The sequence below is a fragment of the Hippocampus bargibanti genome, linkage group LG20, assembly GCF_051943395.1.
Source record: "Hippocampus bargibanti isolate YZ-2025 linkage group LG20, ASM5194339v1, whole genome shotgun sequence".
Classification (NCBI taxonomy): Eukaryota; Metazoa; Chordata; class Actinopteri; order Syngnathiformes; family Syngnathidae; genus Hippocampus; species Hippocampus bargibanti.
The window spans coordinates 6,719,654-6,742,738 of NC_142753.1; the positions used below are offsets into that span (position 1 = coordinate 6,719,654).

At 46.3% G+C, this 23,085-nt stretch overlaps 3 protein-coding genes across 4 annotated transcripts; 1 reads left to right on the forward strand and 2 right to left on the reverse strand.

Moving 5' to 3' along the window:
- The first annotated feature begins 1,838 nt into the window (after positions 1-1,838).
- chrna11 (cholinergic receptor, nicotinic, alpha 11) lies at positions 1,839-8,756 on the forward strand. The gene is made up of 10 exons (XM_089023659.1): positions 1,839-2,015; positions 2,414-2,553; positions 2,627-2,671; positions 2,758-2,867; positions 2,946-3,025; positions 4,192-4,359; positions 4,440-4,634; positions 4,740-4,826; positions 4,911-5,020; positions 5,681-8,756. The coding sequence occupies exons 1-10, from the start codon at positions 1,964-1,966 to the stop codon at positions 6,347-6,349; spliced, it is 1,656 nt and encodes a 551-aa protein (XP_088879785.1). The 5' UTR covers positions 1,839-1,963; the 3' UTR covers positions 6,350-8,756.
- A 2,696-nt stretch (positions 8,757-11,452) lies between these two features.
- On the reverse strand, positions 11,453-18,914 carry snx27a (sorting nexin 27a). 2 transcript variants are annotated; one of them, XM_088986923.1, is made up of 13 exons: positions 18,333-18,914; positions 16,080-16,298; positions 15,411-15,535; positions 15,265-15,329; positions 15,062-15,166; positions 14,886-14,964; positions 14,639-14,802; positions 14,455-14,544; positions 14,043-14,192; positions 13,757-13,885; positions 13,594-13,653; positions 13,364-13,412; positions 11,453-12,283 (listed from the first exon to the last, which is right to left on the reverse strand). In XM_088986923.1, exons 1-13 carry the CDS (start codon positions 18,650-18,652, stop codon positions 12,213-12,215), a joined length of 1,626 nt encoding a protein of 541 aa, XP_088843049.1. In that variant the 5' UTR covers positions 18,653-18,914; the 3' UTR covers positions 11,453-12,212. The 2 variants fall into 2 exon arrangements, with proteins under 2 accessions (XP_088843049.1, XP_088843048.1); XM_088986922.1 differs by having other exon boundaries at positions 15,411-15,603; positions 16,073-16,298; positions 18,333-18,908.
- Positions 18,915-21,940: 3,026 nt separating this feature from the next.
- On the reverse strand, positions 21,941-23,065 carry s100a10a (S100 calcium binding protein A10a). The gene is made up of 3 exons (XM_088986925.1): positions 22,920-23,065; positions 22,340-22,507; positions 21,941-22,208 (listed from the first exon to the last, which is right to left on the reverse strand). Exons 2-3 carry the CDS (start codon positions 22,478-22,480, stop codon positions 22,047-22,049), a joined length of 303 nt encoding a protein of 100 aa, XP_088843051.1. The 5' UTR covers positions 22,481-22,507; positions 22,920-23,065; the 3' UTR covers positions 21,941-22,046.
- Between the last annotated feature and the right edge of the window lie 20 nt (positions 23,066-23,085).

Genomic DNA, 23,085 nt, shown 5'->3' on the forward strand with positions numbered 1-23,085 from the left:
ATGGGAACAAAAATTGGGCCTCAAAAGTTGCCATGGACTAATCCACTTCAGACTAGTCCGTAGCGTACCATCCCGCTTATTGGGAAAGTATGGACTGGTTTGCATTATGTGGCGGGCTCGAATTGGGTTTCCTTTGTAGGGTTTGAAGATAGCAGAAATTGGCGGGTGGATTGATGACTTCCTCTGAAAAAATGAGCTTTAGTTGGCTTCGGCTAAGATTGTTCGTTATAGCTCGCGTTGACAAGGGATTCTTATTTGGGCAGTGGATTTGATGAGATTAGTGGAGCTAATGAGGTGTCCCACCAGATGTGAGTCTTCTTCCAGACATGCTGCCAGCCCGTGAATGAATTTAAGCCCACTTGCCGCAGAGCGCTCCAAAAACCATAGCTTAGCATGTCTATTCTTGTTTGCGTACGTCTTCATTTCATCTCCTCTTGTCATCCTCGCATCACCCCGTTGGCATCCTGGTGATTCCGACTTAAGATGACATGCCCACGGTCGCTAATTGCTACAGCTGTTAAATGCTGAGGATTCGCCCCCCCCCCCCCCTGGCAAGGCGGCGTATTAGAGAATTGCCAGTTCGTTTTCTGCATTGCATCATCGCCGTAGCAGTTTTGGAAGAGGGGAGGTTTTCAACGGGTCTAGAAATGCTTAAAGTAGAAGAAAAACGATTTTATCTTGGACTAAAATGATGAAATCTGAAAGAAAAGTGGAACGCTTGGAAACTTGGTACATGTTGACTTTGGCGTCGTTTTGGCAAGTGGCAATTTTTGCAAGAGCTGGCGGGTTTTAACTCGGAAGGATTTGAATAATTTGGGAAATGTGGAAGGAAATGTCTGCATTTCTTTGAGAAGGGTGTCATGGGGAACATACCTGTCAACCTTGGCTAATAGCTGCCCTTATATATGATTACAATTGCTGTCTAAAAATTGGAGGACACCATACATGATCTGAAATGAGTAAAGAAATGTATAAAATACAGGGAAAATGTATCACTTGGCAAGTATGGGGGAACTTTGTGCGACATTGAAGAGGATTTTCCCAAGTTTGGCAGCGCGCAGTGACAAAACTGTCCACCCCGGGGCGCCCACGGTTCAGTTCCTGCTCTCCCGGAATGCAGAGGAAGCATCATGAAATGTGGCTTCCAAACAGACTCAACGTGACATTCCCAAGCCTTCGCCGATTCCCACTTTGGAAAATGGCACTCTCCTGATGGTGGTTATCTCATGATGCCACAAATGAGGGGAATCCGTTTGAAAGATGCAAACCATCTTTGCCGCCTTCCACTGTGGTCACAAAGTTTGATGATCATTCGGAGGCTTCGATCAATCGATGTTTAAATGGGTCGATGGGGGGGGAGGGGGGTGTCAAAGGAACTATGATTGAAACCAAAGGGGAAGTCGGACATTTTGGGAGGGTCGCTTGAGTTTAAGGCGGCCATTTTGGGAAGGGCTGACGACTCTTTCCGCCTTGTGCTTCCACTTCTAGATTCCATCTACTTTTAGTTGAGAGTTTTGAAAGGCACGTATAAATGAAATCTATTATTGTTATTTAGAGCTCACAACCAACCTCCAATTGATTAGTTATCTGCTATTATCGACTTTACTAAAGAAATGAGAACTCCCATCCCACGAAATATTTCCTCTGTGCTTTTTTTTTCTTGTGTGTATGTCCACTCTGCCCTTCAGTCTTGTTCTCCTTCTTAAGGTGTCACCTCGCCCATCAAAAATAAACCCCCCATCCCCCATCTTCATCCCCTACCGCCGATCGCTTCCTTCGAGTTGGCTATTTTCGCTACACGGTGCTCTCCGTGTGAGTCCCTCCTCTTGCTCTGTGTCTTTCTCTCTCCTCCGCCATCCGCTCCATCGCTGTCTCTCCTGCAGCTTCCTTCCTCCTCATCCTCCTCCTCATTTTCATTCTCGCCTTCCTGCCACTCTTAAATTGTTCTCCTCCGTCGACCAGGATGTGGCGTTCGGCGGCTCTGTTGGTCTCGGGAATCTCGGCATTGATCCACGGTGAGTTTTTGATGATATTCTGGATTGGAAGCGGAATGAAAGGGGGGGTGATGCGGCGGGTCACCTGTTTGCTCCGCTTACTCTCGGTCAGAGTGGGAAACGACGCAGCGAGGCATGTCATTTTCCCATGTGACTCATGAGCAAACCCAAGCTGGAGCTTAAGGGGGAGGGGCGAGGGCGAATCAATGGAATGACACGTGTGGCTTGCCACTCTTTGATCTGGCTGCATGATTGCCGTTTGCCTAAAGCGTGCGTAGGCCGCGACGCTGCGGCTGAACGGCGCAAACTTGACAGCATCTCACGCGTGCGATTGTTGTCGCCGTAAAGTGGCCCCAGACGAGATGACGGAGACATACCTGGTCCCATATGATAAGACCCCGCCCCATATCCCTTGGCAGTGTCTTTGGGGGGTCCTCACCAGAGAAAATTGCTGAAGAGCCTGCTGAAGGACTACAACCGCATGGAGCGTCCCGTCGGAAACGACTCGCACCCGCTCACTGTCACCTTCTCGCTCAGTTTGATCCAAATCATGGACGTGGTGGGTGCAACCGCCTCGGCCGGGCCACTTTCGGGTTAAAAAAAATGTGTTTGCGTTTGGTTTGGGTGGGCAGGATGAGAAGAACCAGGTGATGACCTCCAACATGTGGCTGCGCATGGTAAGGACGCCATTCCTGATATTATTTTTGAGTGATGATTGAAAAGTGACTCAGAAAAAGGAAGTGACTTGCATGTGTGTGTCAAGAGCTGGTTCGACCACTACCTCCAGTGGAACCAGAGCGAGCATCCCGGAGTTAAAAACCTTCGCTTCACCACCGAGCAAATTTGGACACCAGATATTTTGCTGTACAACAGGTAAGCATCAAACACGCGGACGTACGCACGCACGTAAATACGCACATTTATGTCTACTCACACGTTGTAATTCCTCAGCGCCGACGACGACTTTGACTCCACCTTTAAGACCAACGTTCTGGTCAACTCCAGCGGTTATGCTGAGTATTTGCCTCCGGGTGAGTCGCTTACACTTTGGCTCCAAAAAAGCATGACAGCAAGACTGAAAATAGAGAAAATAGAACTAGAATTTGAATAAAAAAAAAATCATGAGGGATTATGATGGATTTTTATTGTTTGGGTGCCGATAAAGTGCTGGCCAGACCTCTGAGAATTATTTTTCACTTCCACAAGGGGGCATCATTTGCCTTTTTTCCATGTTAGCGCTTTGTTCCAGCTTTAGCGCTTTAACAAGAGCTGTAATAAACCAATATGTATTTATTGCATTATATTGTATTTTGGACAGCCGCCCTCATTTCAAGGTCATATAACTGCAGATCCATACAATTTAGCAATTAACTTTTTTCTGATGAAAGAAGATAGTCTATGGTTTCTCATGCAGCATTGACTGTAAAGTGACCTTTTTTGAAAGGTGCTTCTACATGACATGTATTATTATTGCTGTATCTATTAGCTAGCTACATAACTATCTCCAGCATTTGCTATCTATTAGCTGTCTAGTTGGCTCGCTTGCTATCGTTTAGCTATGTTGCTATCTATTAGTGACTGTATCCAGGGACTGTAAACTGACCTTGAGAGTTTTGAAAGGTGCTTATAAATGAAATGTATTATTATTACTGTATTTATTAGCTAGCTACCTAACTATCTACAGTATTTACTATCTATTAGCTATCTAGCTGGCCAGGTAGCTATCTATTAGCGACTCTATCCTGTGACTGTAAAGCGACCTTGAGTTTTGAAAGGTGCTTATAAATGAAATGTATTATTATTAATGTATGTATTAGCTAGCTATCTTTCTATCTATTAGTTACGTGCGGGATGAGTGAACGCTGAGGCGTGTTGCTGCCGCTGCTCACCCACAGAAAAGGTTATCCTATTACTGTAAAGTGACTTTGAGAGTTTTGAAAGGCGCTTATAAATGAAATGTATTATTATTATTATTATGTAGTTAGTACTAAAACAACACCATCTAGTGGACGTGTAGTAAACCACACCACTCACAGCTGTAGAGTGATGGAGACATAGCACTACTGAAGGCCTAGGAGTGGCATGCACGGCCCGCCCACTGGAATATAGATTTCAAAATAAAAAGCAAACCAAAACCCACGCTAATACCGCTGACGTGCCGAGGGGAAGAGTCGTCCGTTGACATCCGTCCCGTCAGGCATCTTCATGAGCACGTGCAACGTGGATGTACGCTGGTTCCCTTTCGACGTCCAGAAGTGCGCCCTGAAGTTCGGCTCGTGGACGTACGACGGCTGGCTGCTGGACCTCCAGATGAACGAGGCCGACGTCTCGGGCTACATGCCCAACGGCGAGTGGGACCTCATAGGTCAGCCTTCAACACAGGTACAGGTTATCGCAATCTCGTCCCCCTCAGCTGTACCCCAAGCCCAGATTTGGATTCGGTAGGGGTGCCGGGCGCCCGCAAGGAGCTTTTCTACGATTGCTGTAAGGAGCCGTTCCCGGACGTGACCTTCATGGTGACCATCCGGCGAAGGACGCTCTACTACGCCCTCAACCTGCTTATCCCCTGCATGCTGATGTCCTCCATGACGCTTCTCATCTTTGTGCTGCCTGCCGACTCCGGGGAGAAGATCTCGCTGGGTGAGCAAGAATCAATATCGTACCTACAACGAGGAATGCATTTTGGGACTGCTTTTGTAAAGATGTAAAGATGGGATCGATTCAATATTTTTTGGTTTGTTGAAGGCATCACCGTCTTGCTGTCACTGACCGTCTTCATGTTGCTGGTGGCCGAGATCATGCCGGCGACGTCCGACTCGGTGCCGCTCATCGGTACCATCTTCGTCCGTATTTTGGCACCGTTTGAGATTTTACGATGGCCTTTCCAAAAGAATTCCATGTTGCATCGTCTTCCAGGTCAGTACTTTGCCAGCATCATGATCATCGTGGGGATGTCCGTCATCGCCACCGTGGTGGTCCTGCAGTACCACCACCACGATCCCAACGGAGGGAACATGCCCAAATGGGTCAGGCTCCCGTCATCCCCGTTTGGATCCATATTTAGGTTATGCTTACCCCCACCCCACCCCGTGACTCATCTTGGGCGCTGTCGGTCCGCCTGTTTTTCACGTATGCTGTGCCAGGATGCCTTTTCGATTGCATCGCTCTTCTCGGTTCGTGTCACAGCTCGGCTTGGTGTCATCACCTGACTGCGAATGGCTCCAGCGCTCAAAGTAGCGCATGGGGAGAATCAAGGCTGTTTCTGGCTCGAAAATGTTTGCCGTCGTAAACGTAGTGTCTGGTAACCGGAGCCGCAGAGATTCGGGGTCGTGATGCAGCATCCGAACGCCACTTCGGGTGACGCCAGTTCTACGTGGACTTTGTGCTGTTGCTGATATCCATGCATCCATCCATTCTCTGCCGCTTAACCGGGGTCAGGTAGTGGGGGAAGCAGACTTCTCCCTCCCCAGCCACTTCTTCCAGCTCTTCCTGACAGATCCAGAGGTGTTCTTAGGCCAGCTGAGTGACAGTCTGCCAGTGGGGAATGCCCGGAACACTTCGTCAGGGAGGCGTCCAGGAGGCATACTAATCACATGCCCAAGCCACCTCATCAGGATCCTCTCTATGTAGAGATAAAAAATGTTTTCTTTTTTTTACCTGTTTGATTCTTATGTTGTGTCCATCAGGTGAAGCTGGTCCTTCTCCAATGGGTGGCGTGGTTCCTACGGATGAAGCGGCCCGGCGAGGCAGAAAAGCCCCGCAGGCCCGCTTGCGCCCCCCACCTGCGCCGCTGCTCCTCGGGCTCCCACAGCGGGAGCCTCCCCAACCACGGCGACCCGGCCCTGCACCCGCTGCAAGCGCAGAACCTGGCCCCTCTCCACCTGCAATCCAGCAGCAACAACGGGAACCTGCTCTACTTCCAGGGGCCCGAGGAGCCCACGCTGCTGTGCGACGCCCCCCAGAGGTGCGGGAACTTCCCCGCGGGGGGCCGCAGCCCTGCCCCGCACCTGCCGCCTCAATTCTGCGGCTCCCCGCCGCCTCCCGCCCTCAACTCGGACGGGATGGGGTACCCCGGCGGCGGATTTGGAGTGGGCGTGGCCGGCGGGCCGTGCCAGGCCCCCCCGGGCCACGGGGACCCGCTGCTTCAGGCCATCCTGGAGGAGGTACGCTACATGGCGGATCGCTTCCGCGAGCAGGACCGGGCCGAGCGCATGGCCGACCAATGGAAGTTCGCGGGCGCCGTCATCGACCGTCTGTGCCTGGTCGCCTTCAGCGTCTTCAACATCATCTGCACCATCTCCATTCTCCTGTCGGCGCCCAACTTTGCCGATGCCGTTTCAAAGGACTTTGTCTGAAAAGCCGCAAAGGGGGGCCGGGAGCAAAACGGAGGAGGGGGTGTTAAGGTATGGAGCTGGCCCACGTCCGGTGGGACTTTGCGTTCTCTAGTGGGAAACAAAGGAATATATGTGCGTTTCTTTACACGAGACTGAACGAAAACGGATGAGGTCAGAGCTGTGACAGAGGTGGAAAATGGAATCGCATCAAGTCGGAACAGGATTCAAAACCACATTGGGAAGAGCGCCTTGGCTGGATTCTGGAAAAAGCAGGCCAGTTCGGGATCTCACCTGTGTAAAAAGCAAGAGCGGATGAAGGCAGCAATGTTACGTCTCTGTAGAAAAGTCATAGTGATAAAAAGAAGACCTACATTTGTCAAAGCCAGCATCATAATAATAATAATAACATTTCATTTCTAAGCGCCTTTCAAAACTCTCAAGGCCACTTTACAGTCCCAAATGTGTTTTTTTCTGCGGGTTTCTACCTTTATCCCTCAACATACTGACACAGAATTTTGCAAGATCCCCGTGTGAAGGAAGCTCCAACCAAGGACATGCAGATTTCTTTTTGTTTTTTTCCTGTAGGGGCAAACGGTCAGGGAACATTTTGCCGATGCATTACTCAAACCACAAAGTTTAATGGCCGTTAAATTAAAAGGTCCCCCTCCCGTCGTCTTTACGCGCGACTAACCGGCTTTGAAAAGATGACCTAAGCACTTAACATTTACAATCCTCGCAGCTAACACGCCTCCGCAAAATAAATTCATGCCGCGCTGGAAATCAAGCAGAAGAAGAAGAAGAAGCGAGCTAAAGTGCCGCATCAGCAATTTCGGGCAGACATGCACAAAGTGTAAATCAGGTGGCATAAAATGGGATTTTCCAAAGTAGCGGGAAGCCACTTGTATAACTATTATTTTATGATAAATGTTTTATATAAAGCGCTTTGTTACAGCTGCAACTGTTGTAAATAAAGAAATGGCAAAAAAAAGGAGAAATCTTTTCTCAGGGGCAATTTCAAAGGTGGGGTAAAATTTTCAGCTTTTTCAAAAGCAAAAGCCATTTTCAAATCTAAGAGTGCCGGCAGGAAAAAAAATCCCCTTTACCCTCGCTCCTGAAAATGAGGTCAAGGTCAGTTTCATCCATTTCAACATGCGTATAAGAACCGTGGTGGCGGCTGGTCTACAAATGGGCAGTAGTGATTTGTCGTCAAATGAGTGAGAGTCCCAAAGAATGAAAATTTAAATGCTAAAAGGACAACCGACGCCTCCGGACAAGTTGTGTCCATAATTTGTAAAATTACTTTCAAATGACTTTCACTGCATTTAGCTATATTTTACCTTCTAAGAATCTTGTTTTCGAGTTGATGATGATGATGCCAGACGTGACGTCACAGAGGGAACCCCCCTGACCGAGAAAGCGGCACACAATGCATTTTGGCTACTTTGTTTGGTCTGAAAACTTCGTGTTGATGGCGAAATTAGAAGGAAAACACATAAATAATGCCATGGTGAATCGTTGTGTGTTGCACCAAGACTACTATTTGATACTAGTTGACACAAATTCCCAGCAGACAAATCAGCCCATTTCCAATGGAGCTTAGGCGCAATCTTGCGCTTTTTCTGGGACGCCACATTGGAGTCCTGACAGCTCGAATTGATACAGAAGGACGTCTAATCGATTGCAAACATTGATGCTTTCCCTTCTACACTGTGACTGGAAGATAAAGCATCTTAAAAGACTTTGAAGTTTTGTTTGTGATGTAATGTAGGGAAAGAGATGCCCTTTTCACGTTAAGATCAGAGCATTGTCATCAAATGGTGAGTATAGTTTTGCTTTTTTGAATGTTGCTGTGCCAATGACCATTTTGTGTTTGGGAGCCTTTTACTGAGCATCTTCATCTTTATTAAGTTCATAGAGTTGCTTGTTCTGTAGCCACACGGGGACACAAGCCAGTGTCTTCTTGTGCCGGTCCCAAGCCCAGATAAATACAGAGGGTTGTGTCAGGAAGGGCATCCGACGTAAAAGCTTGGCCAAAACAAACATGCGAATAAAACCTCTGAAGATGGAGGACACTGACTCGCTGTGGTGACCCCTTGAAGGGAAAAGCCGAAAAGAAAACAAGAAGAACAGGATGAGTAACAAGAAAGCATCTTCCCCGAATCTGAAGCCATTGTTTTGATTCTAGAGCAAGGCAAGACGTCCTGCCGTGACGTCACGAATGAGGGGCGGGACCTTCTGAAATTCGCCATTTTGAAGTAGTTTTGGGACACTTTAAGTCATTTTTATTGGTGTTTTGCATTTGACTAAAAATATCAGCCTGCGTGTTTTGGGTATTTGAGATGCTATAAAACGTTTTTCTGATGTCAGTTAAGAAACTAAAAAATAGTGTCGGTTGTCCTTTAAATGTGCATTATTCTACATAAAAACAACTTTTGCAAGCACGACAATGAATATTTGTTTTCGGTTTCCAGAAGTATTTGCACTGAAGGGTGTAAAAACACAAATATGAAGGAGCATTCTGGAGGAGGAAAAAAAGGACAAAATTAGCATGGTGTTCAATGATTTGCCAATAAAGCAGATTGTGATTCAAGTACAATACTATTTTGAAAATCAAACATGCACGCACACAAATAAAAACGTCATCTTGGAAATTTATTCAAGATTGCGCTAAATCTGAAAGAACGACAAACGCCAGTCACCGACACATTCTGCAATATATATCCGATAACTTTATTTAAAATCATGTTACAATTCCTCTACAATTGTCCATTTTGACATTCCTTCTTTTTTTCCTCGGTAGATCAACCCTTGGTTGACGCCCCCAAGATAAAAAAAACGATATCCGTACGAGCTGTGAACCGAAGTCGTTTGTCTTCAAAGTGCACACAATTCACGATCATCTATCGTGACTGCCCCCCCCCACCCAAATAAAAGTAACGCGGAAAAAAAGCCAACAAAAAACTGCATCATCATTATCTTATCCTAAATAATGGTTTTTCTTTCTTTCAGTCACAGCCTGATCGCAGGCAACAGAAGTTGGAAAAGGGAAGCGTTTGCGCAGAGGAATTCAAGCAAACCGCTGAAAGGAATATCAGTCACAGACCAAACAAAGGCTGCCGCGATGCGATCAACACAACCTCAAAATAACCGCTGTGGGGAAGGTGTGCGCGCAGACTGTGACTAATGTGTACATCCGGCCTGTCAACGTGAAAGTGGACTGCGATAAAATCCAAAAGGACAAACCCAAGGTGGACTTGGAGACAAATGCATCGATTTTCAAACATCTCAGTTGTTGACCAAATCGTTTTTCAATCCAAAATTGGAGATTTTTAGGCCTTGGATCACAAGGGAAAATCGTTTTTTTTAACCAAACTATGCACACCCAAAAATGCTAATGTCCACCCATGTATTTTTAGGAACATAACACCCCCACTCCCGCCTAAGCACTGATGCAGATGGGCTTGCCACAATTTCCCCACAGCACCACTAACTGTCCAGATTTAATCGAATGGCGACACAGATGGGATCCATTTTAGGATAGTCTCGACTCCTTTTGCGTTGGCTTCCATTTCACTTCTAGTGGGACCCGGAACATCCTTGTCGCCTCAAGCAAGGTGACATTCCAGGCCTGGACTCCATGACAAGCCGAATGAGCCCATTTGCCAGCCGAGAAAAAAAAAAAAAAAAAAAAAAAAAAAAAAAAAAGAACAGCCGTGCGGAGGTGCTGCCGTGGCAACCGCATCCCAGACTAATGATAGCAGAGCAAACCTGAAGAGGAAGCGGACGACAGGGGGAGCCGACGGGGATGAGTGAGCTTCCCGGGTTTCGAGATTGAAAAAAAAAGGGGGCGGATGTGAGAAAATGGGTCATCCATCTTCTAAATTAGTGTATTTCCTCTACTCGTGCTCAAATAAATGCATCCCATTTGCCCCTTCTGGAGAAAAAAAAACACAATGTGACAAGCTTATCAAGTCATGGCAGATGCGGCATCCGTAAACGCTGATGTTTAACAAAGATTCAAGGGAACAAAGTATAACCTTGGCTGGTTTATGGGCTAAAGTGAACGGCATATTCACCATTCCGTGAGCTGACAGGAAGTGGAAAGGGAATTTTGTTTTATAAATAACAGGCAAAACCAGGGTGCCATTTCACAGGCTCTCACGTCCAGAGGAAGCAAAACAACTCAACGCCGAACAATACTGACACGGCGCAACCTTGCCAACCATCAGAACAAGAGAAACTGAAAATGGACACCGCCACCCCTTGAGTGGTCTTCATCCATTCCACGAGGGGGGGGGGGGTGTAATACGACATTTAGCCCGTGGGGGTGCAATAACCACAATTACTGTAGTCCAGTGGGCACAAGATGTACTGGCATCACATTCTCCCCGTTTACGATTTCAGCACTTGGCATCTGCTGTCCCCTATTGTCCATTCAGAAAACTGCAGGATTGGGCAAGGACCCCCGCCACCTCCACAATCATTTGACTGAAAACCAACAAACGCAGAAGACCCCCGATGACACAATTCAGCTCACCCGTCAACCAACTGTGTCGAATTAGCAAAGATGGTGCCATTTTTGGCTTCCGAGTTAGCAACGGTAACAATTACTAGTAGATCCTGATTAGCTACTAGTGCATGACGTAGGCCCACGGACTAAAGTGAGCCTGCTCGTGTTAGTAATAATAATAATACATTTCATGTATAAGCGCCTTCCAAAACTCTCAAGGACACTCACAGGATATTTTTTCTGCGGGTGAGCAGCAGCAGCCACACGCTCCAGCAGTTCACTCAACCCGGAAGTAACTCTGTTTCGTCAGAAAACACCGTATTGATGGTGAAATTAGAAGGAAAACTACATAAATAACGCAATGGTGAATCGTTGTGTGGCAGTCAATTGCGGTAACACGCATAAAGAATGTGTAAGTTTACACAAATTCCCAGCGGACAAACCAGCCATTTTCAACGGAGCAGAGCAGTAGAGCACCAGCTGGAGGCAAACGAGGAGCTATCCGGAGTTAGCGATTCGCCGCTTGGATAACCTAGTAGTGCAGCACAGCAGTTTACGAGTCATGTTCAAGTGCCGTGAAAAAGTAAACAAAAACACACACACACACACAAAAATAATAATAAAAACACTGGTGTTGGTGTATTAATTAGTACGCTGAATTATCTTACCGAGGACATCGATGATGGAGGACAACGAATAAACGCTCTAACGGCTTTACATACGATTCACGTTTTCATCAATAAATCAAAAAGGATAGCTCATATTAATTGATATTTGATCAGCAAAAACAGCTTGTTAAATGTACACACGGTTGCAAGTTGTTTCACCTGTTGTTTTGGGGATAAAACAACAACAACAACAACAACAACAAAAAACCAGACCCAACGAATAGAAAAGCCGGTTGTTCATGTCTGGCATCGGATTTTGCATCTTTCGGTCCAGCAAAAACAAAAACAAAAACCGATATTCTTCTCGTTTTGTCCGCTTCCCTCCCTCTTTTGCTTTTCCCGCTCTGTCAGTCAATCGCATTGGGCTCACTGGAGGCCAAGTCCGCCATTTTCAGAACGCGCTTCTGTCCATCGCCCACCGAATCGAGACGGGACGTTATCGTCTCACAGAGACTCGGTACGGAGATCCGGGAAAAGAAATCAAAGTTGAATTCCCTTCATCGCCCGTCTTGCTAAGTGTCGCCGGCTTAGTGTGTGAAAAAAAAAACTGGATCCCATTTTAAGCTTTTGGAGGGGGTGCGGCTTTCCTGCCTCCCTCCGCCCGCCCCCCCCCTAAGTCTTACTGTGATGGTTGGGCGCCCTCTCTGGGTGGGTGTGACGATGCGAGTGGAATGTGGGACGGGTTTGCAGGTGTTGTTTTTTTTTTTTAAGACGTGGCAATCTCCCCGCCTAGGTGGCGCCATCCCTTCTGCTGCGTCTCCAAGGGCGACAGAAACTCTGCAACACAGCCGCGGACGAGAGAACAGGTCACCCGGCGCCATAGGCATACCTGTCAACGTATACGTTTTCCCCGTATTATATACGTTTTTTTTTTATTAATTTGAATTGTGTACGCCACATAACTTTTATACGATAAAAAAATTCTGCAGTTAGAGTCTTTGTCAATGAAGCATGACATGCGCACGCGCGTCACATTGTTTTCGTTTGATTTTGTATTGCCATTTCCGTATTTGAAGTCATTGCATTTGTGTTGCAATCAAGGAATCAACTAATTATAACGTAGAAGTAAGCATGGGAGAACCGCCAAGTAAGAAGAGAAAAACTCTCAAGATCGGGTCGCCACCAAAAAGAATGGGAGAGTCTCCAATGGATAAGATCGTCGACAAAAGGCCCTCAGTTTTCGTTCTGCGTTCCGTGTAAAAAGGACGTAAAAGTTGCTATGAAGTCTGCTACATCCTGCACTGCTGCATATAATAAGCAACACTAAATTTACCACATGTGGGGAGAGCACCAAGAAAAAAAATTGAAATCATTGCTTGTGGTGTGTATTAAGCAAATAAAATAATTTCAACAAATTACCCTTGTTTTTATTATCTCTGTTTTTCTTCTTGCTATAAGTAAATAATTGCTGTCGGGTTGTGTTTGTAAGGTTTATTATCGCTTAATAACGGTAATTGCAATCATTAATAAGGGGAGCAAAAGTAATACTCGATCATATGTATATATTTTTTATCGCTGCGGACGATCGATTATGAAAGCATAATGTGCGCATGCGAGATAAACTGCATTTCCGCTTGTGTTAGCGTTTTTTTATCATTTCAAATAATGTACGACGTACTACAACTTTTATCCGGGAATTGTAATCATTTATAAGGGCAGCTATTAGCCAAGTATGACAGGTATGCATAGGGTCAAAGCCCAGGACAGCCTGGTGTGACCCCCAGAGATACAGACGCAATCTCCCAATGTCGTTGGTGTCAGATTCGGGCCCAACAAATTATTTCGGCCATTTTCAAAGCGAGGTCAATTTTGTTGGTGTCAAAAGCAAAGACGTGTTTTGGTGCTTTGCAAGCCTACCGTTGTTGCTGCAGTTTTTGTTGTCTTTATCGGAAGCCTCTTCCTCAACCTGAGAGAAAAGACAGCGACAATGAATTCAGGACGCACACACGCACCAGATTGTTGACCACATCGGCACATGTCAAGATGTATTCTGTTCAAGTGTTTTCCAAAGATAAGCCATTTTTAGACATTTGAACTTGGGAGTCGTGCTCCCCCTCGGAAAGGGAAAGGAAAGGAGTGGTCCCTACCTGCTTCCTCCACTTGAGCTCGCAAAACACCCGCTCGAAACACTCGTGCATGTAGTTGAACTGCCGCGCAAAAGCAAACGACACACAAGCAACTCAGTTTTTTTTTTTTGTTGTTTTGCTATTCTTTTTTATGCAAGCGCATCATCGGTGGGTCTCCACTCACATATGGAGTGAAAATCTTGACCCAGCGAGGTTTCTTCTCCCCTCGGGCGTACTCGAAGCAGAAGGCCATGCCCTCCTCGTCTGTGTCCCAGCGCTGCATCTCGCCCCACTCGAAGGCTATCACCTGGTTCTGAGAACGACACGGCGAGATTTTACACTGCCCGCACTCGGTCGCTCAAATAATCAATCGTTTGTGACGACGGATATCCAATTCAGCAAAAGCAGTTCAGCGACTAAACAAGCTCCCCATACAGTTTCCGGAGGGAAAAAAAATGGTGGACGCTCACCTCCAGTGCGCCGTCCTCGGTGCACGCGTGCAACTTGAAGTGATGGATGCTGATGGCAGTGAGTACGTGGCCTTTCCGCCGGGAGTCGCAGGAACAATGGGGGAAAACCACCTCATTGTAGCCCTCGCATGTGCGCAACTGACTTAAGTACTGACGGGTGACACACACACACACATAAAAACCCGCAGAATTACATCTCTATCAGTTTTCCTTTTTTTTTTTTATTCTTACCGTTGGTCCTATAGTGGCCCGCGAAATTGAAATGAGGCACCGTTTCGTGCCTAGTTGCTAACACGCCAAGGGGGTTTTATTCAAAATGCTCTTCCTGTTCATCTTTGTGACCTTCCAGTCATAGTAGCACCGCCACCCTCCCTACCCCAAGCCCGGACAAAGATGGTTCTGTGGCACTGACCGAGGCCATCTTGCGCTGCTCTGCCAGCTTCTGCAGCTGGTAGGATTTGTCCTCTGTTTTTATGAATCCCTTCTTCACATCATCCAGCGCCTACATGGCAACGGCGAGGAGAGGTGGTGGGGAAAAAAAACGATTCAGACATTTTTTTTTTCAAAGACTCGAGCCTTATGGGACTAATGGTTACCTGGTGAAAGCAGTAGTGCAGCGCCAGCGGGTTGTCTCGGAGCAGGTCCTCTTCCTGAAAGCTGAAAAGCCACTTACGGAGTGCCAGGCAAGTGCCGGGCACGGCCGACGTATAGTTCTGCACGTAAAGCTTGTGCGGGAACTCGTTGGGTGCCAACTTTCGCACTAGAAGACAAGAATGACATCATATATTCATCGAATTGGAATAAAAAAAAAACTAATATGCAGGGGTGCAATTAAATTCTTACCAAATGTATGATTAATGACCTCAAACAAGGCAAAGTAGCTGGCCATAATGGTGTCCATTCCCACCTTCACCACCAACGCCTATGACAAAAGCCGTTTGGCACATTTGTGTTAATTACATCGAAATTCAGGGTGAAGGGGGGTGTCTGCTTGAGGCGGGGGGGGGGGTCCCCTCGACCTGGTAAACTTGATCCGTGGTGCTGTTCTTGCGCACCCTGACGGAAATGGTGGTCTTGTCGGGCAACGCCACACGTAGCTCCACGTCTGTCACGCCGTTGTAGTTCTGCGTGGTGAAAGGGAAGGTAAGTGTGGCTTGTCGCATGCTCACTGAACATTTCCGCCAATAAGGACTCGGTAAATACTCGATAGCAGCCCAGATACCTCGTCTGATTCTGAGAGAAACTCTTGCATGATGTCGCTCTCCCCGATCACTCGTACAGAACAAACTAGACGTATAAGGGCGAGGGGGAGGGGGAGAATATAATCAAATAAACATGTCGAGGGCCTCAAAACAACAACGGGCTGACCTCTCTCCAAGTATTCCTCCAGTCCACGGCGACGGGCGTCCAGCTGCTGCTCAGACAGCGAGAAAGGCCACTTGCCGGGCAGCTTGGGGAAGTTGAAGTTGGAGAACTCGCGCTTCAGGTTCTGGCTGAGGATAGCAAACTCTCGGTAGCGCTTGGAGCACAGCTGCCGACCCGACATGTACACGTTGTATACCTAACAACAGGTAATTGCACACCAATGTCATATCCTGCATCTTCTTAGCACTTTGTCATTGCCTAAAATATGAAATCTCTCCAAAAATGATTGGACATTCGACTTTCGGCCTCTTTGGTCCTTTTGTGTTATGCGAAGCACATTGTTTCCTTGTCTATGAATGAAATATAGGTCATCAATAAAGTTGGCTCGCCTTGCCTTTTATACAACAGTTCTTCAATTGCCATTTATTAAATAACTATAATAATTACCGGCGAATGACAGATATATTGAATCCGTTATTGAGCTTGGCCAACATTGCCAGAAGAAAATAGTGACAGCTGTTAACACAATATGCCACAAAGTGTCATCCAAATATTGATGCAAACAAACCAAACATCTTATTTCTTCTTGCAAAGCATTAATGTACTTCCGAGGTAGGAACCTCGTATGTTTGAGCACGAATGTTCCTGCAAAAAAGGGTACTCACCACAAACCTCTCGGAGTGCTGCTCCACGTGCTTATACGTGGGGATGGAGATGGGCACGGCCTGTTTGTCGCTGTAGTCGTAGTTGGGCTGGATATCTTCGCCTCCCTCCAGCCCGTCCACCTCCTGCGGCGGAACTGACAGCACGGCCAGGACCAGCTCCTTCTCTCCGGCACGGATCAGATCCACAACCTGCTTGTGTGTGGCGCCCTCCACGCTCACGCCGTTGCTGCACAAAACACACGCCATTTTTGTCCAAATAAATCAATAAAACAATTCAGCCCCCTAAACATTCGCGCCTATAACAACACAGTGACAAAATAAAATCCGGTGTGAGACCAAAACCACGCTGGCAGAAAAATGCTGACTTGCAAAACGGATTCATTTGTGTTTAGCAAAATCCCAAAGCAGGCTGCTTTTCAAATGACGTCAAGTGGCTCAACCCCAAAACGTTTTTTTTGGGCACTTAAGATTTCTGATGGCTAAGCAAATGAAGAGCCTGCTCGTTTCAGTTCCCTCCGTGCAATTTTAGGCTTTCGGAACTCAGGGGTCACGTTGGCATGTCTCATGACTTTCAAACTGAAGGAAATATTCTGGAAAAATGCCTTTTTAATTGCTTGCCTATAAATAGGGTCTCTCGAGTCCCTGCACATCCATCAAGTATGAAAAAACATTTTTGAAAATCCATCTGTGAGACAACCCTTTTTACACAAATTAAGATGTAATAAAACGACTAACTAAAAAGGGAGAGGGGCTCATCACAATTTTTCCATTATGACTTGGAAGCCAGGCTGAGTGCAGTAGATCAAACACCTTCATATCAAGAGCTGGCTGAAAGTTTGAAAACACAACATTCATTGGGGTTGCGCCTTATACACAGGTGCGTCTTATACACCGTGTCTTATACCAGTGTTTGAAATAGCGTCTGCCCGCGGCCCAAGGCGTACAACTTTTACGTAGGGCGTACAACTTTCACGTAGGGCATACAACTTTCAAAACGTCTCTGCCCCGGTGGCTGACAACTTCTTCAAGAAAAAAAGAGACTTTATTTCAAATCAAATGTTTGTTTTATTCAATAAAGCAAAAGCTACAAGCAAACCCCTGCAAGCCACGTGCAAAACTCTCAAGTACACTTTTCAGTCACGGTGTAGTCCAAAGCACACAACAGGCTTCTGATTGGCTGCCGGTGCCAAGCATGCAAATTGCCAAACGAACGTTTGTTCACCTGTTTCGTGCTTCGGACTACACCGTGACTGAAAAGTGTACATGAGAGTTTTGAAAGCCGTTTCAAGAGGAGTCCGCGTGGCTTTGAGCAGACAACGCAACGCAAACATTGCATTGTGGACCATGACGACAAACGACAACTGGTGCAAAAATCTATCAGCAACTGATATTTACCATGAATCAAACAAGGGAGCATTTGTGGTACGTACTTTCTTAATTAAAAAAAAATCCTGTATACTTCGCAACAATGTTATTGTTTTTGTTGCGATTAGTTGTCTTATTGTGTTAAAAATGGGGCCGGTAACTTTATTACCAGGCAGGCAACTTTTCAGAGTTGTCTGCCCGCGTGTCCGCTAACTTTTTGTCATGAGTTTCAGACACTGCTTATGCATCGGTACTGTGATAAGTGTCCAAGTCCATCCTTCAGGGCCAGTATCCAGCATGTTTTAGATGTCTCTGGTCCAACTTATCTGATATTGAGGATAACGGAAGACTGGATTTGTTAAGCGGTACATATTATAAGATCATTATTTGGCTCGACACCTCAAATGGTTGGCCTAAAAGGAGCATTTACAAGGTAAATTGAGAGTATATGTGAATGCTCCACAAAAGACGGCGCACATAAACGCAGCGATGACAGTGGGGGGACGGGGACGCAACAGTCCACTTTTCACACGAACCACTGCGGTTCAAACGGCCAAAGTTTTCGGGTAATCGACAGAAAGTCCAAATATCCAAGTCGCGTCCGGTTGAAAACGGTGAGGGCAACCTCGGGCTTTCGCGACGAGAGGGACGCTAGCCACCTGTGCTAGCTTCTTCGTCGTAGCTAATCAACATGCACAGCCCGTAGTGCGAGTTATATAAACGGATTGTCGTCGAATGTGGCCCCGGTATCCCTTTTACTTCTTTAAAAGGTTGTCTGTCGACGACAACGAAAACCGTGACGGGTGGCAAATAAACTCAGGCTGAATGGGGGGGAAGCAAGTTAAACGGCAAGGCTCGCGACGACGGCTACCAGTCGGTGACGAAGCCGACTTACACCTCCAGGATCCGGTCACCTTTGGCGATGCCCGCCCGGTCGGCAGCCCCGCCGGGCAGCACGGCGCTGACGTGCTGGAGGGGAGCGTACAGTTCCCCGTTGATGCTCCGCAGCTGACCGCCCTCGCTGACCTGGCCGCGTACGTTGAAGCCGTAGCCCGACTCGGACTTGACTATCCGCACCATCCGCGGACCCGACGTGGCCGTGGCCGGGCTGAGGGCCGCGGAGCCCATCGCCGGAGCGCTCGCCGACACCGGGCCGTTGTGGTGGGATTCCGAGGGGAGAGGCGGTCGCGTTTCATCGCTACCGTCATCCGCCATCTTATCCACAGGCCCCCGCTGACTGCGCCCCGGTCGGTGCTGGCTGTCGGCGGAGCTAATTCAAAACAACGTCTGTCCCTGCTGCGGCGTTTACTACCTCCCCGCGCGGGCACGCACGCACACACACACACACACACACACACACACACACACACACACACACACACACACACACACACACACACACACACACACACACACACACACACACACACACACACACACACACACACACACACACACACACACACACACACACACACACACACACACACACACACACACACACACACACATACACACGTACACACACACACACACGTACACACATACACACACACACACACACACACACACACACACACACACACACACACACACACACACACACAAACAACCGTTGTTGACGACCCGCCCATCGAGATCGTCACGAGACACGGCCACGCAACGTGACCTCACTGGGGTGCGTCGCCACGCGTGTCATGCCTCAACTATGCGACTTCATCGGATATCCGTTCTACAAAAGTCAACAACAATAACCCCGCACAATAAAGACAAATATCTGTAAAGCCCCGAATGGGCGTAAAGAGTTTGATACTTCTCTTTATTTGTAAGTAGGTTCGTTGTCAGATCTCCCCAGGCAGGTGACGCGCAGAGCTTGATCGTGGAGTCCGTCCGACGCCCGGCATGAGCCGGGCGTGCCTATGCAAGTCTCTGAGTCTGCGAGTCCGAGATGAGTCTGATACTCTCTGACCCACGACAGCTGCTTTTATACCATTTTCAAGCGTGTGATATGCGTCAGGGTGAGACGCACATCAAGGAGACCAAGGAATTGAAAGACTTAAAGATGCGGTGCGCACCGGTGACGCCACAGGCGCAGATGTTAAAAAAAAGTAGGGGATTGTGACAAGCACTAAGTACATTCATCTTTATTGAGCGTTTCTAAACATACAAAGTAACTATTTTTGACAAATATAAATTTTCCTGGAAGAGCATAAAGAGGTGTTTTTGTTTTTTTCTTGCTCCACAGTACAGAACTGTACTGACAAATTGAGGGAAATGCCAGAATTAGATACGCCGGTTAAAAAAAAAAATTCTGAAACCATCTGATGTTAACCAGTGAGAAAGCAGTGTCGCGAGTTCAAAGTGTCCAGACTTATGTGACAAACAACACATATTTGAAAATAAAACAGAAGAAAAAAGATGCCATGTTGGTTGTTTTACAGACAGTAAATGCTGTGTTAATATATGTGCCGTCTGTATGGGCTGTTTCCATTTATGTTCAAATATACTATACGTTCTTCAAGAGGTTTAAGTACTGCAATGTTAATGTTAGTTTCCTTAGCCCGCATGAATAATAAGATAGCTGACTTGGGTAAAGAAAAGTCATGTGATTTGATTAATTATACCCCGTTAAGTGTCTTTGTTTTACGTTTACGTAGAAAGAATGACTCTGTGTCTTTGTGTTGTCATATTTGTTTTCCCCAAGATGGCGGCGCGTGAACACGCAGCGGCTTCCCTCTCCCGGCAAATTGGCGTTTCATGTTTATGTTTGTTAAAGTCATTATAAGTGCCTTGCATGCAGGGTCCAAGAGGACAGTAATTTCATCTGTGCTGTATGTCATGTTCGCATATTTGACAATAAAGCTGACTTTGACTTTCATTTGACTGTAAAATAAATAGGAGTAGCGATAAATTGCTTCAAGAATTCTTTTGGCCTCTTTTTGAAGTTGGCTAAATTCTACACAGAGCAAAAGAATTGCAGATTAGCTGTCATTCTATTTGCAGCAGACAGAGAATTCCCTCCTCCTTTGTACAAAAAAGAATTTCTCCAGCATTTTGGTATGTTGATCTGTGGGTGTACCTTATACTTTTTTCGTGCTAAAATCAAGCCCCATTGCTCCACCGGCACACACAATGAACATCATTCTGCTTCATTTTTTGCTTGCGGATTGTAGCATCAATACACATGTGTAGAATATTAACAGACATACTTATTCAATATTAATATCCACGAATTCGAAGGCAGAAAATAATTTGATGGCAAATAGATTGAATCCACAGTACCCTCTGCTGGTTACAGACAATTAGTGCATCCCAGATGCTTCACAATGCTTTTGATTGATCAATTCCACAAAAATGATCGTCTCCTGCAATGCATTGCCACAAAGTACACTTAGCAGAGGTTGAGTGTTTTGGAAGGGGGGGGGGGTCATTATCAGCAAATCGATAATATGTTGCTATCATCTCGTGATCAAAATATAAAACTACACTCAAAAGAAAAAAAAAAAGCTTGCAATTGTCACTCAGCAACATTGGATTGGATATGCCTTTATTAGTCTCACAGTGGAGAAATTTACATTTCACAGCAGCAAAGTGATGAAAGGAACATGGCTCTTTGCATTGCAACCATGGCAACTGGAAAAGTAGGCGCATGCATGCAGCTCCCGAGCAAATTTTTCAGGGCTCAATGTAGCAAATTCTTGTCAATCATTGAATCAAAGATTTAATGAGTGGTTTTTAGGGAACTAGATTTGATTGTTAGAAGTTTGCCCTTCCTCCCTGATGTGTTACGCAACATTCAGCAGACATGAGGCACAAAGGGAGGTATTGAATGGAAAAACAACGACCAAGTGACTCACGAGCGGCCTTTCCTCATGGCAAACAGCAACCTCGGTCAGCCCTGAAGAATCCTACAACATGCACGGGCATTCCTCAGCCTAGTGAGAAGCTGTTATCAACAACGAGGGAGTGGCTCCTGTGTACTTTGGCTCCGGTGACATTTGAACTAAGGTGGGAGTTAGTCCATCGCACCCAAGAGTGGGACTAACGATCATTCTTGTGCTATCGCAAATTGCATGATCGCTAGCACCACAGTTATCGCTACACAAGTCTAGAAAGTATAGAAAAAAAACTTGCAGTTTTATCTCCATTGTGATCTCCAAACATGGACATCGCGTTCAATGTTGGAATGCATCATAGCGTTGTAAATCAGAGAACCGATACGGCAGCATCGAACAAACAAAAATGGCTGGCCATAGCTTACACGACAGTATTGCAACATCAGCATCAAAATGATTCTTCTTAACCCACTTGGATAACATCTAAACTTGTAGTAGTTCAATTCTTCCCACTTCCATTGCAAACATATTGCAATGATATAACATCTAAACTTGTAGTAGTTCAATTCTTCCCACTTCCATTGCAAACATATTGCAATGATATTGTGTGGCGATTGACTGAAATGTGCGCTGTGGTCTCACATATTAAAAACAACAACTCGAAGGATGGGTTGGAAATCCTTTAAGAAATTTCAATGGACACACCAAAAAACAGAACAAAACAATGAAATGCTATGCGGAATGATGTTCTCTTCCGGAAACTGTCTCTTTGTTCATTTCTTGGTCCCAGTCTTCATGCGCAACTGATAGCATCGCTCGCATGCAATGGACAATCCCACCACCAGGGACACAAACTCTTCAAAGTCCACCTGGCCGTCCTTGTTGGTGTCCAGGTCCTTCATGATCCTGTCCACGGCAGCCGGGTCCTGCTGGGACTGAGAATGCAAATACTCAACTGAAGGGCGGCATTTCCCCTTTTACAGAACAATTTCCAATACTTGTAAGCTTTGATTTTTGTAACATTTTGTAACAGTAGTATACAATGAAAAATGCATTCACAGCATACCCTTAAAAAGTTGGACAGCTCGTTCTCCATCAGCTCCCGGAGCTCCCGCCGGCTGAGAGTGCCATACTTGCCGTCCCGTGAAGCGTAGCGGTGGAATACTACGATGAGGGACTCCATGGCCGTCTCCAGTTCTGAAGGCATGCTTGCTTTACTCAGGTTGGAGATGCACTGAAGCGAAATGTTATGATTCAGTCAATTCGTTTTCAAAATGGTAATTTTCCATTTTGTAATGTGGTGACACATGCAATGAAGATTCATGGGCTGTGTCCCATTGAAGGGTTAAGCATAAAAGGCCTGCCCACAGATGACTAAACTGTCTGCAACTCCACAGTCGTTCTGAGTGGAAAAAAAAGTTTGATCCTATGTGTTGAAACACTGACTTGAGGGAAGAAGAAAAAAAGACTTTCATGCATTAAAATATCTTTGGTCGGCTACACTTTAGTACTGGTTAATTTTGTACCATGCTGAGTCCTGCTACAGTCAATAAAAAAAGCTGTACTTCTATTTGACAAACTGAGGTTGATTTATGATTTATTTCCACCCAACTTGAATTTATAAATGCATGCAATACAAGTCCTACCGTGAGAAGAGAGATGAGGAGTCAGCTTATGGCGAGTATGCAGTGCTCAGAAGTTGGTAGAAAGTGTAGCACTGGCTTTTATAGGCAGGCTCCGCCCTGCCGCGCTGCGTGTGTGACAAAAGCGAGAGAATCCAGGAAGAGACAAGCACCGCGGTCCGGTTGTTTG